At 42.7% G+C, this 22,168-nt stretch overlaps 3 protein-coding genes across 3 annotated transcripts in view; all 3 read left to right on the top strand.

Annotated features, from left to right (window-relative positions):
* The window catches only part of HCFC2 (host cell factor C2), a 201,819-nt gene extending 183,456 nt beyond the window's left edge, over window positions 1-18,363 (top strand). The window contains exon 11 of the transcript XR_014804173.1: window positions 18,094-18,363. The gene's annotated coding sequence lies outside the window, so the exon portion shown is untranslated. The remainder of the gene's footprint in view (window positions 1-18,093) is intronic.
* Window positions 1-22,168, top strand: part of TXNRD1 (thioredoxin reductase 1) — a 66,185-nt gene that overhangs the window by 9,060 nt on the left and 34,957 nt on the right. Inside the window, 3 exon segments of the mRNA NM_214154.4 lie at window positions 13,436-13,558; window positions 15,052-15,124; window positions 17,565-17,684. Of these exon segments, the coding sequence (NP_999319.3) occupies window positions 13,472-13,558; window positions 15,052-15,124; window positions 17,565-17,684 (280 nt within the window). The 5' untranslated portion in view covers window positions 13,436-13,471.
* On the top strand, window positions 2,711-4,993 carry EID3 (EP300 interacting inhibitor of differentiation 3). The gene has a single exon (XM_084957352.1). It carries the CDS (start codon window positions 2,826-2,828, stop codon window positions 3,921-3,923), a length of 1,098 nt encoding a protein of 365 aa, XP_084813478.1. The 5' UTR covers window positions 2,711-2,825; the 3' UTR covers window positions 3,924-4,993.

Raw genomic sequence — 22,168 nt, 5'->3', positions numbered from 1 at the left:
CTCTTTGACTTAAAATTTGGCCATAGAGAAACCTGTAACCTACCTGTAACATTCATCCATCCCATCATGTTTGTGTTGACTCTGAAGGTTGTGGGAAAGAGTTTAAGAATGCTTGAAATAAATGAACCCGAACTGTTAGCAAAGAGATTGAGCAAAAACAAACAACTGAAGAAGAAAGGAAATGGAGCCTTTAGCAGCAACACCTGAAAGAGAAAAGGGGGTGGGGGTGGAGTGAGGAGCTAACTTATCCTGGAGGCCACGCTGTGTGTCATGGTGCCTGAACTAGTCTTCCTGCATAAAGAAAGGAAGACTTCAGTGACTTCTTTGAAGCCTTTTCTTTTGAAGCACTTTTGCTTTCTGTTGAAATCATAGAGAAGATTACCAGTATATCTGAGATTATGTATTGCTGTCCATCCTTTTAAAGCTGCATTTACATAGTTATTACCTGTAACTGGACCTTAGGTTAGAAAATCACTGTTTAGTACCATAAGGATTCACAAGTGTAGAAATCCCATTCTTTAAATGACTGGGGAAAATCAGCAACATTTAAACCTTGTGCTCTAAAGGCAGGTTTTAAAAGGAAGAATATCATGCAAGTATGACTTTCTGAGGATGATCTAAGTTATATATTCCCAAGGTTCTTAGGGGCAGGGATTCAGTTTAGAATGAATTCAGCGCTGGAAATCACAACTTAATAATAGGTTGCTTGTCTTGATGTGTACAGTTGCTCTGGGCAAGTTGTGTGGGCTGTTATCGCCTGAGAAATCCCTGTAAATGATATTAGTAATACTTTTTATAAGTAGGTAGAGAGAATTAATTTATTTTTCTAAAGCATTTAAAATTCTTTGATGAAGGATTCTGTGTGGAGCAAATTGGAATCAGCCTGTTTTCCGTCCTCTGAGATGGAAGAAAATAGGCACCTTAGGGTGGGAAGGTTGGCTTATTTTTTGGAGTTCTTTTATAAATTGCTTTTGTTGAATTTGAAATGGATGTCAGAAGCTCCCAAGAATATGGATAACTATAAAAGCAAACTTCTTTAGATTTGGAATTTGGAACCATGTGTTTTCATCAAAGATTTAAAACAGTTTTAATTATTAGTCTGTAATGGCCAGGCTTGAGAAAATATGGCCCTTTGATGATCCTGGGTCCCAACTTTGTTTTTCTCTTGCTTTTTCTTCATTTCAGAGAAGGGATAAGGCTGACTTTCTGAAAAGCAGTCAACTTTTATTTTCAATGTGTAAGATCTATTTCTTCTGGTAATCTGTGAAATTAATCCTTTGCTGTCAAATAAATTGCAATAGGTGCTGGAACAGATTTTTTTTCATCTGCATTTACACATTCAAATGTGCATACTCAAATGCATCCATGTCGAAAACAGCTTTGCTTTGGAAGATTTAAAACCAATTCTTGCTTTAGGGAAGCTAACAGTCTAATAGGGCAGGATTATGTATATGCACAGGTAACAGTAATGCATGCTGTTTTTGAAAAATGCATGTTTCTTCCTGAATTATCCATACTTAAAAAAACAGTGGAGAAAATAGTACTGTAACTATTTTGGAGTAACTTAATACTAAGGCTTTGCAGTTCATGCATTTGCAAGAAACTTTAGGCCATTGTCAAAGAAAAATGAACCAGTATAGATGTATAGGAAGGAACATAGCCCAAAGTCCTACCTGGTGCCTTGAAACCTGAGCTTCTGATGCACTGAGGTATTCTCTCTCTCCTTTCCCTCCCCTCCCCTCTCTCCCCCCCATCCCCTCTCTCCCTCCCTCCCCTCCCCTTCCCTCCTCTCCCTTCCCTCCCCTCCCTCCTCTCGCGACTGATTAGCTGAGCCCTTTCTCCAACTGTACGTGATTTCCCAGTGAACTGGTGGGTGTATTTTCCAACTTATATTAGTCACCCGATTTACAGCATTCGTATTCGTCTTATAACAGACTGTGTTTCAAATCTTCACAGGTTTCTCACCTTTTAGGGTTCTGATTTACTGTCCATTCAGAGTCTGTGACCTTTACTTTTGGTAAGCTTCCAAATAGCTCTTCCGCGGAGACCCTACCCACTTTATTCTTCTACCCTTGAGTGGTGAGGAACCAAAGTTCGCTTGTGTAATGCTGGGGGTGGGGGCAGGTAGGGCAGCGCACCTCCCCGCCCGTGAGGTAGCCCAGACTCCGGTTTACCCAATGACCCCGCCCCCCCCCCATTGGGATAGATTGGAGAGGATTTGGTTTTTGAGGGCCCACGAAGATAATTAACTCAATTTACATTTGTATAATGAAGACTAAATTCCGAGAGCAGCCGTCTTTCAAATGAACCCTGAGAGTTCAGCCTGTCTGTTGATACTGCAGGTCAAGATCCTTGGCTTTTTGAGCAGTTTATTATTTAGCCAGATTTAGTTCTCAAAACAAAAACAACCCACTTTTTAATTACAGTGAGAAAAAACGCTGCTGCAGTGACAGCAAATGTTTTTAAAGCTCAGGACATTTAGTTCTCCCATAATTTTGTCCAATGAAAGCTTGATGACACTGTCGGTAAACGCCGGAGTAACTATCCAGCGCTTGAACCGGTATTACTCCACTGCGGGAATTGAGACAATTGAGACCCACGAGCACGCGTTCTCCGTGGCGTGGACCCGGGCTTGTTTGAGAACCCAGGGGTCTGGGCTCCGCGGGGCGGGGGCTGTTGGGAGGCGGGGCGACCTGGGGGCGGGGCCTCTGGGCCGTCCCTAGCGCGCATGGGCGGACGTCCTCCTCCGCTCTGTCTGACCCCTTCGATTTTTCGCCGTTGTCCTAAACGTTGCCGGGGCGTCATCTGAGCCATCAGTTCCCGAAATGTCTGATGAAAGAGATTCCCTGAGGGGGGGGGACAGAGAGAAAGGAGAGGAGCCGGTTGTGACCGTCACCCGCAGTGCGTACTCTGGCAGGCAGGCGCAGGAGGAGGAGGGGGAGGCAGGGGCTGATGCCTTCTCTGACGACCTCAGCCTTGGGGAGGCCGACATTGACCCAAGCCTCCTGGAGCTTGTGGACGAGGAGAAATGCCGGAGTATCCGCAAGCAGTACCGGCAGCTCATCTATAACGTCCAGCAGAACCGTGATGACATAGTGAACACGGCGAGCGACTCCTTAACCGAGGCTCTCGAGGAAGCCAATGTCCTGTTTGATGCAGTGAGTCGAACAAGAGAAGCCGCGCTTGATGCGCAGTTTCTTGTTTTGGCTTCTGATTTGGGTAAAGAAAAAGCAAAGCAGCTAAACTCTGATATGAGCTTTTTTAATCAAGTAGCATTTTGTGACTTTCTGTTTATATTTGTGGGTCTAAACTGGATGGAAGATGATGGACGTGATGTATTGAATGACTGTGATGATAATATAGCTTTTTCCTTCTGGGAGACAGTGCAAAAGGAAGCAACATCGTGGATATTGCAAGCTGAAACATTCCACTTTATTTTTGGTTCATTCAAATCAGAGCCTTCTTCTCGAAAGCCCCGACTTGAAAACCGGAAAAAAGTTCACAAGATGGAAGAAAATGGTGACATGCCTACAAAGCTGAGGAAGCTGGACCTGAGTAGTAATCAAGAAGCGACAGAAAAAGAAGTAGAAAGAATCTTGGGATTGTTGCAAACATACTTTAGAAAGTATCCTGATACTCCCGTGTCCTATTTTGAGTTTGTGATTGATCCAAATTCTTTTTCTCGTACTGTGGAGAATATATTTTATGTTTCTTTCATTATAAGGGATGGTTTTGCAAGAATAAGGCTTGACCAAGACAGGCTGCCAATATTAGAGCCAATTAATATGAACCAAGTGGGTGAGGGAAATGATCCCAGTTCCCATGGCAGGAAACAAGGGGTTATATCTTTGAGTTTACAGGACTGGAAAAATATTGTGGCAACTTTTGAAATTTCAGAGGCTATGATCACAAACTCATACTGAAGATAACTTGCTCTTAGAATGTATTTTGTGGCTTTTCTAAAGCATATCAAAACGGCTAATAAAATCCAAACAAAACACACATTGTATCTCTTGTAAAGTGAAAAAGTATTATCAATAACATCAGAAGTTGTGTACTGTGCAATGTGTTTTTCTTGGTATTTATAGAATTGTCATGATTTTCTGCTAACTAAAGAAATTCACTAGCATGTTTGTGGAAACTTTTTTTTTTTTTTTTTTGACTGTTCCTTAAGACCTTATTAAGAGAAGTTCTGAATTTTTTAAATTAAAAGGTGTTTGACAATTGCAAAAACTTAGTTATGAGGCTCTGTGATACTGCATTGCTTCCTCTGCTACAGGGAATCAAGGGAATTCCATATAGGCTCTTAACCAGGTTGAGGGAAAGAGTGGGTGAAAAAAAATGGTCTGGAAAGACTATCTGTAGGGCAGTGCATAAATACTGTAAAAAAATTCAGATGCCGTGCCTCATTGCAAAGAGGACTCAGCAAATTAGCAAGGATATCCAGATTCTAAAGAATTTCTCCTGTGATTGGACTCAGCGGAAGTAGAATATCTCTACTATAGTAGGTGAGGCATTAACTAAGTGCTGAGAGATGAGTAGAAATTGGTCAAAGATAGGAAAAGTATTCTAGCAGGGAAATATGGAGGCCAAATACATGGAATTGTAAGATGTTACGGTATCAGAAAGATTTATAAGCTTTTTCTGAACACTGTTCCATTTGAATGTTATATTGGGCAAAAATTGATTTACTTCATTCATCTGTTAATATCCTCAGAGGTTGAAGATCTCTGTCAGATTATTTCACACGCAAACTATTTTAACATCCATTTACAATCTCTATCTACTTAAATTCTTCTCTGGCTTCTCATTTTTCCCTTGTAATTTATGTTAGTACACAGTGATTCTGCTAGTATCTCAGAATCAGTGATGTTTCATTATGTTGCAGCCTTGAAATGTTTGTTACCATTTCAACTTTGTATTTCTCAATAGGGCTTTAAATGCCTGGAAATTGTCCTTGTTTAAATTTAAATATATGACTAATTTATCCAAATATTCTTCACTTCTTATAAAGTCAAAAGGCTTTATGTTGTTGCTTATAATTATTTTAAGAATATAAATTGCATTGTTATTTGGAGGCTACTGTTGGAAATTGGGGTCTTTAAGAAAACAATTTTTGAGTTCCCGTCGTGGCTCATCAGTTAGCGAAGCCGACTAGAATCCATGGGTTCGATTCCTGACCTCGCTCAGTGAGTTAAGGATCCGGTGTTGCCGTGAGCTGTGGTGTAGGTCGCAGAAGTGGCTCAGATCTGATGTGGCTGTGGCTGGCATAGGCTGGTAGCTACAGTTTCGATTGGACCCTAGCCTGAGAACCTCCATATGCCATGGGTGCAGCCCTAAAAGACAAAAAAAAAGACCAAAAAAAAAAAAAAAAGCAATTTTTGAAGGTGCTGTGAGCATGCTTGTAAGCTTTTCTTGATCTCTAGAAACTTAATCTTGGGTCGTAGTGGGTCTTGCCATTAAACCGTATTTAGTAAGTGGGTAAGTATCTGCTTTGTTTAGCAGTAATGATAAACTTTACTGCCACGTCTCATGTAGTAAGGGAAGGGAAATCAAAAGGCTAAATGAATGACATTGAGATTGAGAGGTTCTTTAGTCTTAGTGGAGGGTTTTAGCAAACATAGGAATTTCTCCTGAGACATGGCCTATTATTTTCTAAACTAGTCGTTCCTTTCCCTTTTTTCATGTGAAGGGGTCCTCTCCCTTCCCAGTGCCTACCACCCTTTGATCTAGCAGCTGTGGAGGCCTCATTTCGTCTGGCTGATTCTTCCTTTAGTGTGTCTTCCAGCCGCCCCCTTAGGTTTTCCAGAGCTTTGCTGTTTGGGGGAAAGATCTCGACGGGAGCAGAAAGATCTTGCCTCAGGTCTGCTCACCACCGGATGACTCTTTAAACTCCAGGTGTCTTGACCAGGAGTGTTTGCGACTTGATGACTGAAAGCACATTGCGTAGCAGAGAACGGGGAGGCTTGTGAAGGAGGGCATCTTTGGGTCTCCTCTAAAGTTACAGCAGAAATAGAATTTTTTTTTTTTTGCTATTTCTTGGGCCGCTCCCGCGGCATATGGAGGTTCCCAGGCTAGGGGTCGAATTGGAGCTGTAGCCACTGGCCTACACCAGAGCCACAGCAACGCAGGATCCGAGCCGCGTCTGCAACCTACACCACAGCTCACGGCAACGCCGGATCGTTAACCCACTGAGCAAGGGCAGGGACCGAACCCGCAACCTCATGGTTCCTAGTTGGATTCATTAACCACTGCGCCACGACGGGAACTCCCCAGAAATAGAATTTAAGTTAAACACTTGTTTCTGTTTTTAACTGGTTGTCATGACACCTGGATTGCCTCATCACTTGGAAATTAAGCCACTACTTACCTTGAAGAAAAAAGGAAAATTGACCAATAGATAATTCATTTTTAGAGATTAGGTAAGAACCAAACTCAAGTCTGCTGGTTTCCCAGTAGTACAGTTAGAGTGATTTAAATTTCATAGGTTCAATAAAGTCAGCTGAACTTTGGGAGAATAATACGGAAAAAAATTTTTTTTTTTTTGTCTTTTTGCGATTTCTTGAGCCGCTCCCTTGGCATATGGAGCTTCCCAGGCTAGGGGTCAAGTCAGAGCTGTAGCCACCGGCCTACACCACAGCCACAGCAACTCGGGATCTGAGCTGCATCTGCAACCTACACCACAGCTCACGGCAACGCCGGATCCTTAACCCACCGAGCAAGGCCAGGGATCAAACCTGCAACCTCATGGTTCCTAGTCGGCTTCGCTAACTGATGAGCCACGACGGGAACTCCATGGAAATTTTTTAAACTGGGATTTTGTTGTATAACAGAACAGAGTGTATAACTTCCTGATCAAAGGACCTGGGATCAATCAGATCCTGATGTCTAACATTCTAGTCAGAGACTTTGGACAAATTATTGAACCTGCAAACCTTAGGTTTTTTATTTGCTAAGTGGAAATAATTACCTATTCTCATACATTTACAGTAAGGATAAACTTAGGAAGTGTATGTGACAAGTACTTTTGAATTATTGGGTATCATGTTGAGAAAATCAAGAAGTTTTTAATTATTTGGATCTGGGTTTAATTCTTGACTTATGGGCAAGTTTCTTAATCTCTAAGGGTTTCTTTATTGTTATTTCTGAAATGGGAATGCCATGTGGTTGGATAACTAGTCTGGGGATAAAATGGGATGATAAATACAAAACAGCTGAGCAATCACCTTAGTGGCTCACCTGATAGGTGAGTGTTGGAAAGTCCGTGCTATCACCTCCTTCCATGGTGACATCCCTGTCATGGTTCATTCATTTTAAGTCTAGACATGGCTTTCTCATGCTCTTACTTTTGTTCGGGGGAAACCATTACCAAGTGATTAGAATCGGTACTTGGTTAATTTACTCGCAACGGCGCTAGATGCTGCTCGAGGCACTGGGGAAAGTGGTGGATTGAAAATTGCCCATTCTCTTGTGGAATTTATATTTTATTTTTATTTTCAGGGCTGCGCTCATGGCATATGGAAGTTCCCAGACTAGGGGTCAAACTGGAGCTGCAGTGGCCAGCCCACACCACAGCCACAGCAATGCCAGATCCAAGCCATACCTTCGACCTACATCACCACTCATGGCAATGTGGGATCCTTAAACCACTGAGTGGGGCCAGGAATCGAACCTTCATCCTCATGGATACTAGTCAGGTTTGTTATTGCTGAACCACAAGGGGAACTCCTGGAATTAATATTTTAATGGGTGTGTTAGTTTCCTGTTGCATCTGTAATGAGTTATCATTTACTAGCTTAAAACAATGCAAATTTGTTATCTTATGGTCTTGGAGGTTGGGAGTCCAAAATCAGTTTCTCTGGGCTAAACTCAAGGTATGGCCAGTTTCTGTGGAGGCTCTCGGGGAGAAGCTGTTTTGTGTTTGGAGTTTTTGGAGTCCACCTGCATTCCTTGATGGACAGTCTCTTCCTCCGTCTTCAAAGCAGACGTCTCTGTCTTCACATTCGTTAGTGTCCCTGTCTGCCTCCCTCGTATAAGGATACTTGTGAGTATGTTGGGTCCCCTGGGATAATCCTGGAAAATCACCAGGAAAGTTACCAGGAGCCATCACCAGATTCTTAAATCACACCTCCACAGTCTCTTTTACAGGTGATAATGTATTTACGGGTTCTGGGGGTTTGGACTTTGATGTTGGGGGACCTTGCTGAGCCTACCCCAGAGTGGGTGACAGCAGTGGTTCTGCCAGTGATGACTGCTGTGAGGAGAAACTGCTTGGAGAGTGGTTGAGGTGCTGTCTTGGGGTGATAAGGGGAGGCCCCCGGGAGGTGGCATTTGGAATGGAATCTGTTATAATGTGCCAGAATACTTGATAACAGCGTTAATGTTAGATATCGCTGTGGCTCTAGATGTTTTAGATGCGTGATACCTGAAGACCTAGGTAGTTACAGTCATGGCAAAGCAGTGTCCCTGATTCTCCTTGGAGGAAGGTAGTGCAGCAGGCTTCTCGAAGAGGAAGACGATTCTTTGATTGTATTCACCTCAGTGTTACTGTTGGGTGCTTTTCACCTAGCACCGCCCATCAACAATGATTAAAGATTTTCTAGGCCAGTAGTTGGCAATTTTTTTTCTGCAAAAAGCCCAGATAGTAAATATTTTAAGCTTTGTGGGCCATATGGCCTCTCTTGAAACCAATCAACTGTTGTCTTGTTGCAAAAATAGCCAAGTATGACAATATTGAAATAAAACTTTATTTATGGGTACTGAAAATTGAATTTCATATAATTTTCATGTATCGTGAAGTATTTACTCTTGATTTTTCCCCACCTTTATCATTTGAAAGTGTTAAGAACTGTTCTTAGCTCAGGGAAAAGAAAAGAAAAACTGAAAGCCTGCTGGGTATAGTTTGCCAGTTCCTGTCATAGGCCCAGGGCCTAGGCTCTTCTAGAATGTCTGTAGCATTTAAAGTATCATTTAATGTTGTTTCTTTCCTGGCCCATAATCCTCCAAAGCACCAAGAGGCTTGAGGTGCATCCCCTAGTGGATGCTGCAGCGTGGTGGTAACAGCAGATTTCAAAGGAAATAAGCAGCCAGTGCCTGATGTGGTTTATATAATCACTGCGGACAAGGAACCCAGGCAGGAGAATTGGAGGAATTTGCCCAGGATCACCTAAGTGGCAGAATCAGGTTCAGATTTGGACTAAATCTCAGCTCCTAACCTATTATACCACAGCCCTGGTTCTTTTTCAGTGTTTTCACACAGTTTTATTTTCATTTCATGGATGAGAAAGCTGAACACAAACCCAGCCTCTCAGTATACATGACAGAGTAGGAACCAGCACTCAGGTCTTTTATTCTTAGAATATTTTTGAGTATCACATGCATGGGAAGTTGGCAGTGGTGAAGCTGGGATGAAGGACAAGAGGACTGTCCTTGCAGAGTTGATGGGATTGTGTGAAGATGTCAGAGGGGGCATCAGAGGAGGCTCCAACTTGGAGCCTGTCAGGTAAAGGCTTCTAGCTGAATCTTCAAGGACAGGAAAAGGCTGGTATGGCCCAGCCTTTGCCAAGTGCTCTGAAAACCTGTGTTAATGAAGTTGGAAGAAAGGAAGGGCGAATGTTGTTTGGAAACTTGGGAAACAGTGGAGGAAATGGGCCTTATGTTAATGTCTTAGGATGTTGGTAAAAGAGCTTAAAGGAATGCTTTAGAAAGTGTGATGTATTTGTGTATGTTGATTAAAAATAATGTAACATCGTGTGGTCTGTGTACTGGGTCAGAATTTGACAGGAAGGGGGCTTTTCAGATGAGAGGTGATAGAGGGAAGTACAGGGGACAACATCTGTAAAACACTACAGAGATTTTTGACTTAGCCCCAGGCAGGTTCCCTTTTGTTTTCCCCCCCGCAGGCTTTGCTAATGTGCATTAGCTCACTTAAACTCAATGGGGGGGGGGGGGTGAGCATGTTCCTTTAAAAAATGATAAAACAGAGACTCCCAAGGATTAGGTGATTAGCCGGAGACACTAGCCTTGAGAGCGGTAGAGCAAGTATTTGAATCCAGGTCAGTTAACACCAGAGCTCATGTATAATGGTTAAAAAAACAAAAACAAACCCCAGTACAAATATGTGCCCAAAGGATAGGTGTCATGTTGGGAGGGGAAATCAATATGAGTTATTCTAGGAGTTCCCATTGTGGCTCAGCAGGTTAAGAACCTGATTGCTCAGTGGGTGAAGAATCTGGCCATGAGCTGCAGCATAGGTTGCAGATGTGGCTTGGATCCTGCATTGCTGTGGCTGTGGTGTAGGCTGGCAGCTGCAGCTCTGATTAGACCATATGCCATGGGTGTGGCCATAAAAAGAAAAAAAAAAAGATGACTTATGCTAATTTAAAGGAAATCTGAATTGCTTTTAGTATTGTGCCTTTTTTGGGGACTCTGGAGCCGTGTTTTACTAGGAGAAAAGGCATTGCTGTGAGAGGCAGATGGAAGAATATACAATCTGTAAGCTTTGCCAGCAGCCACTGGGGAGGGGGCGGTGTATGTTTACTCTTCTGTCTGGTAGTAGCAATGGTTCTCCGAATGTGATCTGTGTTTCTGCCCCCACCCCAACTCCTTTAGAAAGTCCTTGAGGTCAAAATTATCTTCATACTAAGATGCTCTTTGCCTTTTCACTGTAAATTTTCTCGCAAGTCTACCATGGAGGTTTCCAGAGGCTGTATGTGGCAGGTGATGATGTAAGATTGAGCATAGTAAAGACATGAGCTGTGTTTTATCAAGACAGACATCAAAGAGAATTACAAAGATATAATATAATGCCACTCTTCTCACGAATTAAAAAATGTTTTTAATCAGTTGTTTATGTTTAACAGTGTTTAAATTTTAATTTAAAATTTTAAGATATTTTAATTTAAAATATTTTAGTATTTCAGATATAAACATTTTTTCTTAGTTTTAATTTGTAACAAACTAAGCCCCACATTAACCAAAGTTCTTTGTGTGTGGGGGGGGTCCTAAATAATTTAAAACAGTAAAGGGATCAAGAAACTAAAAAGTTTGAGAACTCTTGATTTTATTAGCTACTCTGATCAATGGCTGCCATTTCTAGCGATCATCATTGGAGAATGGGAGACAGTGTCCCCTTGTCTCACCCCATCTGTGTGATCTCTCCTTACACTGTGGGGGATAGCTGTCGTGTACTATCTATCTTCTTTATATCTCTCTCAGGTGAGCAGCCACCTACCTGGAGGTGAATGACAACAATTTCAGTTTTAAGTGGGATTAAAATTTAAAACATCAGGAGTTCCCTTCGTGGCTCAGTGGTTAACGAATCCGACTAGGAACCATGAGGTTGTGGGTTCAGCCCCTGGCCTTGCTCAGCGGCTTAAGGATCCGGCATTGCCATGAGCTGTGGTGTGGGTCGCAGACGCGGCTCGGATCCCGCATTGCTGTGACTGTGGTGTAGGCCGGCGGCTACAGCTCCGATTAGACCCCTAACCTGGGAACCTCCATATGCCACGGGATCGGCCCTAGAAATGGCAAAAAGACAAAAAAAAAAAAAAAAAAAAAATTAAAACGTCATGTGTTAGTTATGAAGTCAGCTGAGGGTTTTAATTGCCTGCGTTACTGATTTTACTTTATAGAAATAAAAATGTTCAGGCTCACTCAGAGCTTTCTATGTAAACATCTGTGCACTAATTGATATTATTTGACTCAAACTTGAACCATAAGAACCCAGGTCCAATGCACAGTTTCAGTGCGGAACTTGGCAGAGGAGTATGTACCTTTTCAGCATGACACTGCGTTTTCCTTCTTTTGTTGTAGTAGATGTGTTGGGGGAGGTGGTTGTAAGAATGTGGTTTTTAGACAGCCACCGATTGTGTTCTGGACCCTCCTTGTTAAGTAGATGCAGATAAAATGAGGCTGAGATTAAAAATGGTTATTTTTTTTTCCAGAAGGCTATATCTAGCTGCATTTATTTGTTAATTCTTTTAAAACAGCAAGTCAGCCTGTATGCTATGCTCTCGAGATCAGCTAGAGAGCAAAGCTAGTGAAGCTTATCCTTATCCTTTGATCTGAACGGCTCTTATCCCTAAATTGTTTTTCTCCCCATAGTGCCTTGCATTGGAGGAGGAGCTTCGGCCAACGATGCCGGTTGATGAGTACTGGCTCTGTGTACCAGCCTCTCATGTTAGACCTTTTGTACAGACGGTCAGGGTGGTGCAGTCTTGCCCCCGCTGTTACTGCTTTCCGGGTGTTCTCCCTTCAGTCCCCGAGCCACCACAAGTCCCTGCCACGCTGCCTGGTTGCGGCCCCGATGCTCCTCCACCCTTCTCTACTGCACCCCCCTCCACATCCCAGGCATCCTGTTCTGCCACCCCTAAACCCTGCCTTCTGCCCCCCACATCTGATGGTAGGCAGGAGGAAAATGTACAGTCTGGGCTGGTAAGTTTGGGGGCTTTTTTGATTTCTAAGGTTAAAACTTGATTAAAAAAAATTTTTTTTTTGTTTGTGTGCTTATTAAAGATTTTTTCAGCCATTATGTTATGTTAGCACCGATTTTTGATTTAATAAAAAGAAACGTTAAATTGATCACCAGAAGAGTGTTCTATACTAACGTGAAATGTCACTGCTGTGGTTTAAAACTAGTTGACTCAAAGGATTTTTTAAAAAAATGAAAAGTTCTTAACATTTATAAATGCCAAGTACATGGAAACTAAATACTAACTATAGGAGATTAAAGAAATGCATAGGTAGATTAAAGAAATGAGCTTTTAAGGGGTCACTTACTTATTTAGCCTTTTCTTCCCCTTTTATTTAAAATGTCTTGCAGAAGCAGGGACTTTTACCAGGTAATTGTCAACTAATGCTTTTATTCCAAATTTCTAGATTTTATGCTTTACCTTGACAGTGTAGAAAAGTCTTAAATATTTGGCTAACCTGTTTCCGTTGTTGTTTACCAAGCCCCTGTCTTAAGCTACGACCAAAGCCTGTTCATTATTCTACCTTTGACTAGGAAGCAAAACTTATCGTCACATTGTATTGGGTCCGTGAACAACGTACTGTGCAGATGTTTTTAAAACCTCATTTAAAGCCTAGTTTAAAAATTCTGGGACCAAAGAGCCAAGTGAACTTAATTTAGGCCGAAGTTGCTTTTGTTGCCGTCTCGACCTCACTTTCGTAAAAGCACCACGTGAATGCTTCCCTGTAGCCACATCTCCAGATGTGGAGGGGCCTTGGGACAGTCCTCACAGAAAGCAGGGTACCGACGACCACCTGGGGGAGGTGGGACGTTCCCGGTATGTGGTGTAATATAAACCACCCACTGCTCTTCCTTTGGAAGTTCCTTTTGCTTTTCATTAAAGAAGGGCTCTTTCACAAAACTTTTCAGACACTGCTGCTTTTAAATTAAATTTTTTTCCCTTCCATTGTTTTTCGTTTTTAGGCTTATCAGGAGGGCAGACTTCAAAAGCTACTGAAAATGAATGGTGCTGAGGAGCTTCCCGAGATGTATGACTATGACCTCATCATCATTGGAGGGGGCTCAGGAGGCCTGGCGGCTGCTAAGGCAAGGCTCCGTGTGCTTTGGGATATGGGTGGAATGGTCACATCCCCGACCAAGTCTCCAGCTTCTCTGTGGAACTTGAGCTACTTCGTGAGATTTTATACCTTAACTTGGGCAGGGCGTGTTAGGGATGTTTTTTTCCATGTTGAACTGTATATGTTCTTTGTATAAAAATACTGGGGCCACTGTTCTGGAACACATTTTCATTCATTTTAAGTTTGGTTAATTATTATTGTTTTTTTTTTTTTTTTTGGTCTTTTTAGGGCTGCATCCTCAGCATATGAAAGTTTCCAGGCTAGGGGTCTAATTAGAGCTGCAGATGCCAGCCTATGCCACAGTCACAGCAACGCAAGATCCAAGCCTCATCTGTCATCTATGCTAGCAGCTTGAGGCAACATTGGATCCATAACCCACTGATCGAGAGGCCAGGGATCGAACCCATGTCCTCATGGATACTAGTTGGGTTCTTTTTTTTTTTTGTCTTTTGTCTTTTTTGTTGTTGTTGTTGCGATTTCTTGGGCCGCTCCCGCGGCATATGGAGGTTCCCAGGCTAGGGGTTGAATCGGAGTTGTAGCCACCAGCCTACGCCAGAGCCACAGCAACACGGGATCCGAGCCGCGTCTGCAACCTACACCACAGCTCACGGCAACGCCGGATCGTTAAGCCACTGAGCAAGGGCAGGGACCGAACCTGCAACCTCATGGTTCCTAGTCGGATTCGTTAACCACTGCGTCACGACGGGAACTCATGCGATGCAGGCCTTTGAAATAACCTTTGGAGGTCTGGTTGCCAATACGCAAAGCTTATTTTCTGAGAAAGATAAAGGATGCTCTGTAAAATGAACTTCTGACTGTTGTCATCACTCCCCTAAAATAGATTTGGAAACCTTCTAGAGATCCTCAGCTTCTCCATTGGCTCTGCATGTGAACATTTTAGGAACTCTGACAATTTCAGAAGAGAAACTTCTCCAGTAGTCTGCCTAGAAACTGAATTGGATAAAACTTAAAAGTACTTAAAAAAATATTGTCTTATTGAATACGAATTGAATACACTGGGTTGTAGACACTCAGTGTATCTGACTATTTACCACCTGCTTAGAAATGGCCACATATTTTTCAAATTATTGCTTAATTTGCTATTATTTGAATGGAATTATATAAGGATTCCAGAGTTTCCAGCTCATGGAAAATTTTACACCTATAATCTGCATATTCTTTCTTAAAATTTTTTTTTTCATTTTTTGATTTGAAGTATAGTTGATTTATGACGTTGTGTTAACAACCTGCATATTCTTAAATCTACCCTTATGACTAAGTATTGCTTAATTTTTACGTTGGAGTTACACTAATTGTCTTGGTATCTGAGATTCTCAGGTCTTAATAACTGGTCATTCTTTATGCATTATAGCTAGGTAAAAATAGCATGGCTTTTTAACAGCCCATTTCAAGTCCATCATGTTAACCATTCCAACTCATTTTAATAATTTTATTTTCTAGGAAGCAGCCAGATTTAACAAGCGGGTCATGGTCCTGGATTTTGTCACTCCAACCCCTCTCGGAACTAGATGGGGTAAGCTTTTAAAATACCTTACGAATGAATTTGTAGGAGCTGGTGTTTCCCTGGCATTGGTTTAAATAGTTCCTAAAATCCAATTTAAAAATTAAAAATTAAATTAAAAAACCCCTTAAACCTGTACCTCTTTCACTTGTTATAAATTAAAACGGACTCCAGTTAAATATTGAAAATTTAGGTCCCTTGGCACAAAGTTAAGATAACACAAAACGTTATCCACAGCTGCTATGATTTAAAACTGAATGTTTGAATAGACTAATATACTTAGGGGCTTAATAACTGAAACTTTAAACTCTTGGTAGACTTCTCTTTCAAATCTCCCTTCTGCATTCAACAAGAACTGGAATCAGATACCTTAAAGGGAGTCCTTGCTACTTCTGATTCTTGGTGACTTCTATCTTCATTATTCATTTATTGAACAAATATTTATTGAACACGTTATGAACAAGGGCCATGAGGATATAGCAGTGAATATGGTAGATATGCAGTTCCTGCCCGTGTGGAGTTTACATTCTAGAAGACAAAAGATAGTCAAGAACTTTGCAGATTGTGGTCTTGAAAAATTACATGGTGGAACAGAGAGGTAAAGAAAAGAGTTTAGCTTTGAGAAGATGATCAAGGGTGATCTCTGAAGAGGGAGCATTTAGATGAAGCCAGAAGAGTAAGAAAGAGCTAACCATGCCAAAAGCTGAGACTGAACCTCCCAGGCAACTTGTCTCTGTCTTTCTCACAGAAAAGTGCATACCAAGGCTCTGGGGTAGGTGAGAGTCCTTGGTGATGATGGCATGGGTGGTAGAAGCTGGAGGTGAGATTGGAGAGAAGGCAGGTGTCTGACTGGACAGGTCCTTGTAGGCCAAGATGAGGACCTGGACCTGGTAATGAGAGCATCGGGGGAAGCCTTTGAGGAGGGCAGCAATGTGATAGGTAGATGTTTTCAAGATGACTTGGCTGCTCAAAGTAGGAGGCAAGAAGCAGGAAGTCTGGATGAGACAGTGTCACAATTTCTAATTCATTCAGCACATGTTTGTGATGGTATTGCTTCTGTGTCAGGCATTGTTCTTGTGCTGGGCCTAGTTAATGCCTCTGGCCTGTGGTGCTCCCACTCCATCGTAATGCCCTGCCAGCGTCCTCCACGGGCTTAGGATTCCTGAGCCGTGCAGTCCACCACCGTCTTGCTCTCTTACTCACCCCATTTTGGCTAGTGGGGTCCACACCTGCCTACCATGTTCTTTAAGCTTTTCCTGGAGGTAGGGGTGCCAGGAATCCTCTTATGAGAATCAACAAAGGCTGTAGACCACCTCAAAAAAATGCTCATGTGCACCAAATTTTATGTGTGATTCCAGACCCACTGCGGTTCCACCATGCCCGGCTCAACAAACCCTTTATCAGTTCTACTCGTAGATTTGGTGGCAAGTATAGGATTGTGCACAAAGTCAAATTCCATTTCTGAAATCTTTATCAGCAGCCAGTTAATTTTGAATCTTCGAAGTATATAGAAGCTGTGGAAATCTGCTCATTTTTGTTTTAGGGTAATGCTCCTGTGTTTGGTCTATAAGAACTTAGAAATGTCACAAGACTTAGGAATAAACTTGTGTAAACATTAAGTAAATAAATGATGATGTCTAATAGAATAGCATTGGAGGTCAGAGCAGGCCACCCCCAAATATGCACAAGGGTGCATTGGTTATTTTGTATTAAAGTTACTTAAGAAATGGCTAATGCAAGAAGGACACTCTCACCCTCCTTTCTGTGTCCCTGAAAGCAGAAAATAAATCCCGTGATATGCACACTCCCTACATCTGGAGGTAGGAGGACACCCTTATCACAAAAGATAGGAAATTCGGTACTGAGATGCCTATGTAAACAAGGCTGTCACTCCCCCCCCCCCCCCGCCCCCCGACCGCCTTGCAGCATATGGAGTTCACAGACCAGGGATCAGATCCGAGCTCCAGTCTTGATCTAAGCCACAGCTGCAGCAACACCCGCCTGGCCAGGGATCGAACCTGTGTCCCAGCACTCTCAAGACACTACCGATCCCCTTGTGCCACAGTGGGAACTCCTGTTACTTCTTTAATTTACTATCCCAAGCCCAAATTCTGTTTAGATTCTTAAATAATAGAGCATTCGAAACCTAAGTTTCTTTATCTTATCAGTTCCTCACAAATGTGTTGTTGCTTTGTTTAAAAATTGTAAAAGCTGCCCGTCTTGGCCGCATCTTAGGTCCCACTTCTCTAAAACCTTCATGTGCATAAATTAAAATTTATTTCTTTTTCTATTAATCTGTCTTATGTCCAATTTATTATTAATTCAACCACAAGAACTCAAGATGGATGGAGGGGGGAACTTTCTCCCTCCCCCATGAGAGTAATAATTGTTGCCCTTTTTCTTGGGAGGATTGTAAAGTGGGCTGTAAACTGACTTCTCAATGCCATTGCAGGTCTCGGAGGAACGTGTGTGAATGTAGGTTGCATACCTAAAAAACTGATGCACCAAGCAGCTTTGTTAGGACAAGCCCTACGAGACTCTCGAAACTATGGGTGGAACGTCGAGGAGACGAGTAAGTGGGGGAAGCCACTCTGCCGTTTGTGCTTTTGAGGGGTTCTCGCTGGGATTGACACACCATGTGTTTTTCCAAGATTAGCAAATAACCTGGAGGTTGTTTCTATTGTTTTTTTATTTTATGGATAAAATCACTGCAGTTAACCTGTGTTGTGTTAGCCGTGTAGCTATTGTGGTAAGAACAGATATGCACTTGGAGTATCTTTTCACAATAGAAAACCAGAATTCTTGCAAATAGATTCTCATAATTATATGGTTTCCTAGAGAAGTACAAATTACATTTGATTTCCTTTGAAGCTATTTACTTTATTTTTCTCACCAAAGAAGTCTGTTTCATGAGCTCATATTTGGGGAGATTGTTTGTTGAGACGGGGATGGTTAGTTTTTGTTGGTTTGAAAATATTTAGAGTTGGAGTTCCCATCATGGCTCAGTGGTTAACAAATCTGACTAGGAACCATGAGGTTGCGGGTTTGATCCCTGGCCGTGCTCAGTGGGTTAAGGATCTGGTGTTGCCGTGAGCTGTGGTGTAGGTCGCAGACGAGGCTCAGATCTGGCGTTGCTGTGGCTGTGGTGTAGGCTGGTGGTTACAGCTCCGATTCAACCCTTAGCCTGGGAGCCTCCATATGCCACAGGTGTGGCCCTAAAAAGACAAAAGACAAAAAAAAAGAAAAGAAAATATTTAGAGTACCTAAGAAACCCTGGAAGAGTTGCAAAGGAATTTGCGGACATTAGAAAGTAGATTTCGTTATCAGTAGAAGAAGAAGAAGAGGGCTGGCATGGCTTCCTGGCCACTTAAATGTGTAAGTCACCACATCCTGGCAGAGGGAAACTCCAGCCCGCACTTGATTTGAGTTTTGAGGTCGATGAGATAGGGGACATTTGAAGGGAAAATCGTCTAGCCAGTGGTTAGGGTAGATTACTTTGTGGCTTTTTCAGAGTTTTAAGTAACAGTGTATTAAGTCTGTATGTGTGTGTGTGTGTGTGCATATGTATGATGTATGTATATATGTGTTATCCATGTGTATGGAATAAATACATGCTTTGAAAAGTTTTGCTTTTACTCAGACTGGTCATGCTTCCTTTGTTGATGCTTTTACTTAAGTTTTCTTATACTGGGGTTATATCTTCTTCCTTAGACCCTTACAGGTTGCTTTCTGGCCAACCCTTGGAGGCCCGAGGCTGGTACTAAGTTTTCGTATTTGGTTCTGGGATGCCATGCTCTGTGTGTGCAGAACCAGGGAAATACAGAGATAAATAATACAAATCCTATAGGCCCACAGGGTGTACTGATATCATTGATGTACCAACTAAGTACCCCCAGAACCGAGTGGTGCGATTGGTAAATGATTAAAAAGGTGACCGGAGATGATATTTTTAGGTGTCGTGTCCTTGACAGTCAGCAGAGGAGGGGAAGGTCACTTTGTTTAGACAGAAGAGAATGAACAAGGTCCCTCTTTGTAGAATAGCAAATACCCTGGTGTCTCTAGGGCAGGAGGCTTGGGCGGGGGGGGGGGGGGGGCACGTATGTGAGGACAGTTACTGTGGCCGAACACCCTGGGTGGTTTGGAACGAGGGTGGGAGGAAGAATGTGGACCAGCTTAAAAAGTCGCACAGCTCTTCTGGGGGCATGTTGAAACAGATTTTCATGGTCTTCTGGGGGCACGTTGAAACAGATTTTCATGGTTCTTGGGATAGTAGCAGCAAGACAATGGGGAGAGGAGGTAGAGACCACAGCTGGAGCCGAAAGGAAGCTGCCTTCTTTCCCCCCTGCCCATCTCGCCTCCTGCGAGCGTTATGCTTCATCGAGGTCCTATAGGTCAGGCATTGTGGTGAAAGTCAGGTCATCTCTTAAACCCCTTTATTCTCTGTTCCATCTTATTCCAGTACGTATGTAAACCTACCCTCCCTGGGCAAGATCCTGTTGTTCAGTTTGCAGACAAGGAGACTGCAGCTCTAGTGGTGAAGTAGTGGGCGCATGTCACAGCTAAGAAAGTGGTGGCACTGGGATGTAGACCCAGGTCTTTCTGACTTCAGAGCACATGAGGTTTGCACCACAGGCCGTCTTCTTTAAGCCCTCGTGGCTTCAGTGGCAGCTCCTTTGTAGGCTAAAGTGTTGGGAGCTGTTGTAGGGGCGGGCACTTTCAGAGCTGTAGACATGGCTCTGTGTGCACCTCTCCCCATCACACTCTCCCCAAAAGGGGCAAGTTCTGTAAATGGTCCATAGGCCATGCTCCAGTTTCTCTTCTGTGTCTTTGGGAGGAAAACCTAAGAATCACCCGTTTATTTTGTAACCACTCTCATAAGGTCTGTGATTGTCCTCCCACTCCCCGTCATCCCGCATGTACCCTTTCCCAGTATCCTGAGAGACTTCCTTCCCCAGAGCACCCAGGGTTGAGATCCTTCCTTCACCCAGCCTACCTGACCCATCAGAGTATAGGTTGTTTGAGTAGACAGACCTGAGCACTGACTCTGACTCTGCTGTGTGCTGCCTGTGGGGTGAGGATTAAATACAGCAGTGCAGTTAAAATACCCACCGCTCAAACCATGTTAGTTTCTGTCCCTTCCTCCTGGACTTGATTCTGTTAATTCTTTCATTTAGAGTTTCAGTGAATGGAGTAGGCTCTGCCAAGCACTTTTCTTGGTTCTTTAATGGGTTGTAGAAAAACAATTATGAATCTTACAGGAATTTTTGTATATATATATTTTTTGGGGGGCACACCCCTGGCTTATGGAAGTTCCTGGGCCCAGGATTGAATCTGAGCTGCAGCTGTGACCTATACCACTGCTGTGGCAACGCCACATCCTTAACGCACTTCACTGAGCTGGTAATCAAATTCCTGTCTCAGCAGCAACCTGAGCCGCTCTGCACGAGAGCGGGAACTCTAGAAATTGTACATTTGAACCAAATTAGTTTCTTCTTAAAGAGAAGGACAGGTAGCAAGAATACTAATCTGAAAAAGTCTAGAATTTGTCGGAAGAAAAAGGATTTCTAAGCAAATTTTGATTTATACAGTAGTACAGTTTCCACATACTGTCTTTTTTGTGGTGAATGGCACTGACCCTTCAATCTGGGCAGGTAACAGTTCTGGGGAGCTAGACCTCAAGAGTCACACAAATTTTATTCACTCACATAAGGTTTAGGACTCAAATTGGTATATTAAACTAGGTGGTATTAGCTTTAAATTATCAATCTGGAGTTCATGGCTCAGTGGAAACGACTCTAACTAGTATCCATGAGGACATAGGTTCAATCCCTGCCTGGCTCAGTGGGTTAAGGATCCGGCGTTGCCGTGAGCTGTGGTGTGGGTCGCAGATGCAGCTCGGATCTGGTGTGGCTGTGGCTGTGGCGTAGGCCGACAGCTGCAACTCCGATTAGACCCCTAGCCTGGGAACCTCCGTATGCCGTGAATGTGGCCCTAGAAAGACAAAAAAATAATAATAAGATAAATATATAAATAATCAACTTTTATGGAAAATGAAGTAGGTAGAACAGAATAGCTTAACTTGGTGAGAAATGTAAAAAAATATATCTTGGGTCTTGAGAATCTTTAAGAAACAAGTATAGGCTTATGCTGAATGAATTTTATTAATAAAGTCAATGAAGTATGATTCTAATAAATTCAGTGATCAGTTGGATGGTGAAATATAGTTTGGTTAATTGACAGATCTTCTTTCCAGCAAGAGAATATGTATGTAGCTGTCATGTGACAGTAATGAGCACTGGCTATGCTTATTTATGATGAATTTATTTCTAAGGTATATAACAAGGAACTAATAAGCATATAGCAACTGAGGCAGTAAAAAAGCTGCCATCATAATCCAGGAGCAGAAGCTCCCTGAATTTCATGAGGTTTTAAAACTTGAACCAAGACCAAAGTTGTCTTCTTTGTCTCTCCATAGAGAAATTATTTATTTAATGAATTTAACAGTTTTTAGCTCTTTTGTGTTCCTTCCCCTTTTCCAGACTTTAATACCTTGGTGGTTTTATTGCCTTTCGCCTCTTGCACACGTTTGTCCGCAGCAGCAATTCCAAAGTCTTTGACAAGGGCTATTTGAAGAGCTGTGCCCTCTGTTTAAATCCCTCCATTCTTCCTAAATGGATGCCTGGTGGCTTGTTTATTACCTTTTGCTTTTCTCACTAAGCCTTGGGCCTCTGGAGCAGGCTGTGGCCTCGCTGTGGGAGCCAGAGCTGGGCTTCATGGCAGCGGCCTGCCGCGTCTGCCAGGATCCAGCGCTGAGGGAGCAGTGGCTGCCTCCCTCCCCTTTGTGCCGAAATGCTTGTGGTGAGGCATGCAGATTTAGACAAATGTTCCTTTGTCATTAGATCTTAGAGGAAGAAAGAAACTTGGAGGTGTATTTTTCAAGTGAGAAACCCCTAGAGACTGCTGATCCATGTTACCCAGAGATGAAGCATGAAGGCCTATTTTGTATTTTTCAGATAGAAACACATCTCATCTCATGTCCTTGCCCAAAGAACTGTG

The sequence above is a fragment of the Sus scrofa genome, chromosome 5 (assembly GCF_054392235.1).
Source record: "Sus scrofa isolate SSC_HxYL_T2T_F1_AM1 chromosome 5, Sscrofa_HxYL_maternal_Yorkshire_Landrace_v2.0, whole genome shotgun sequence".
NCBI lineage: Eukaryota > Metazoa > Chordata > Mammalia > Artiodactyla > Suidae > Sus > Sus scrofa.
The sequence above is the reverse complement of the archived record's forward strand: the minus strand, read 5'-3'. Positions and strand labels throughout refer to the sequence as shown.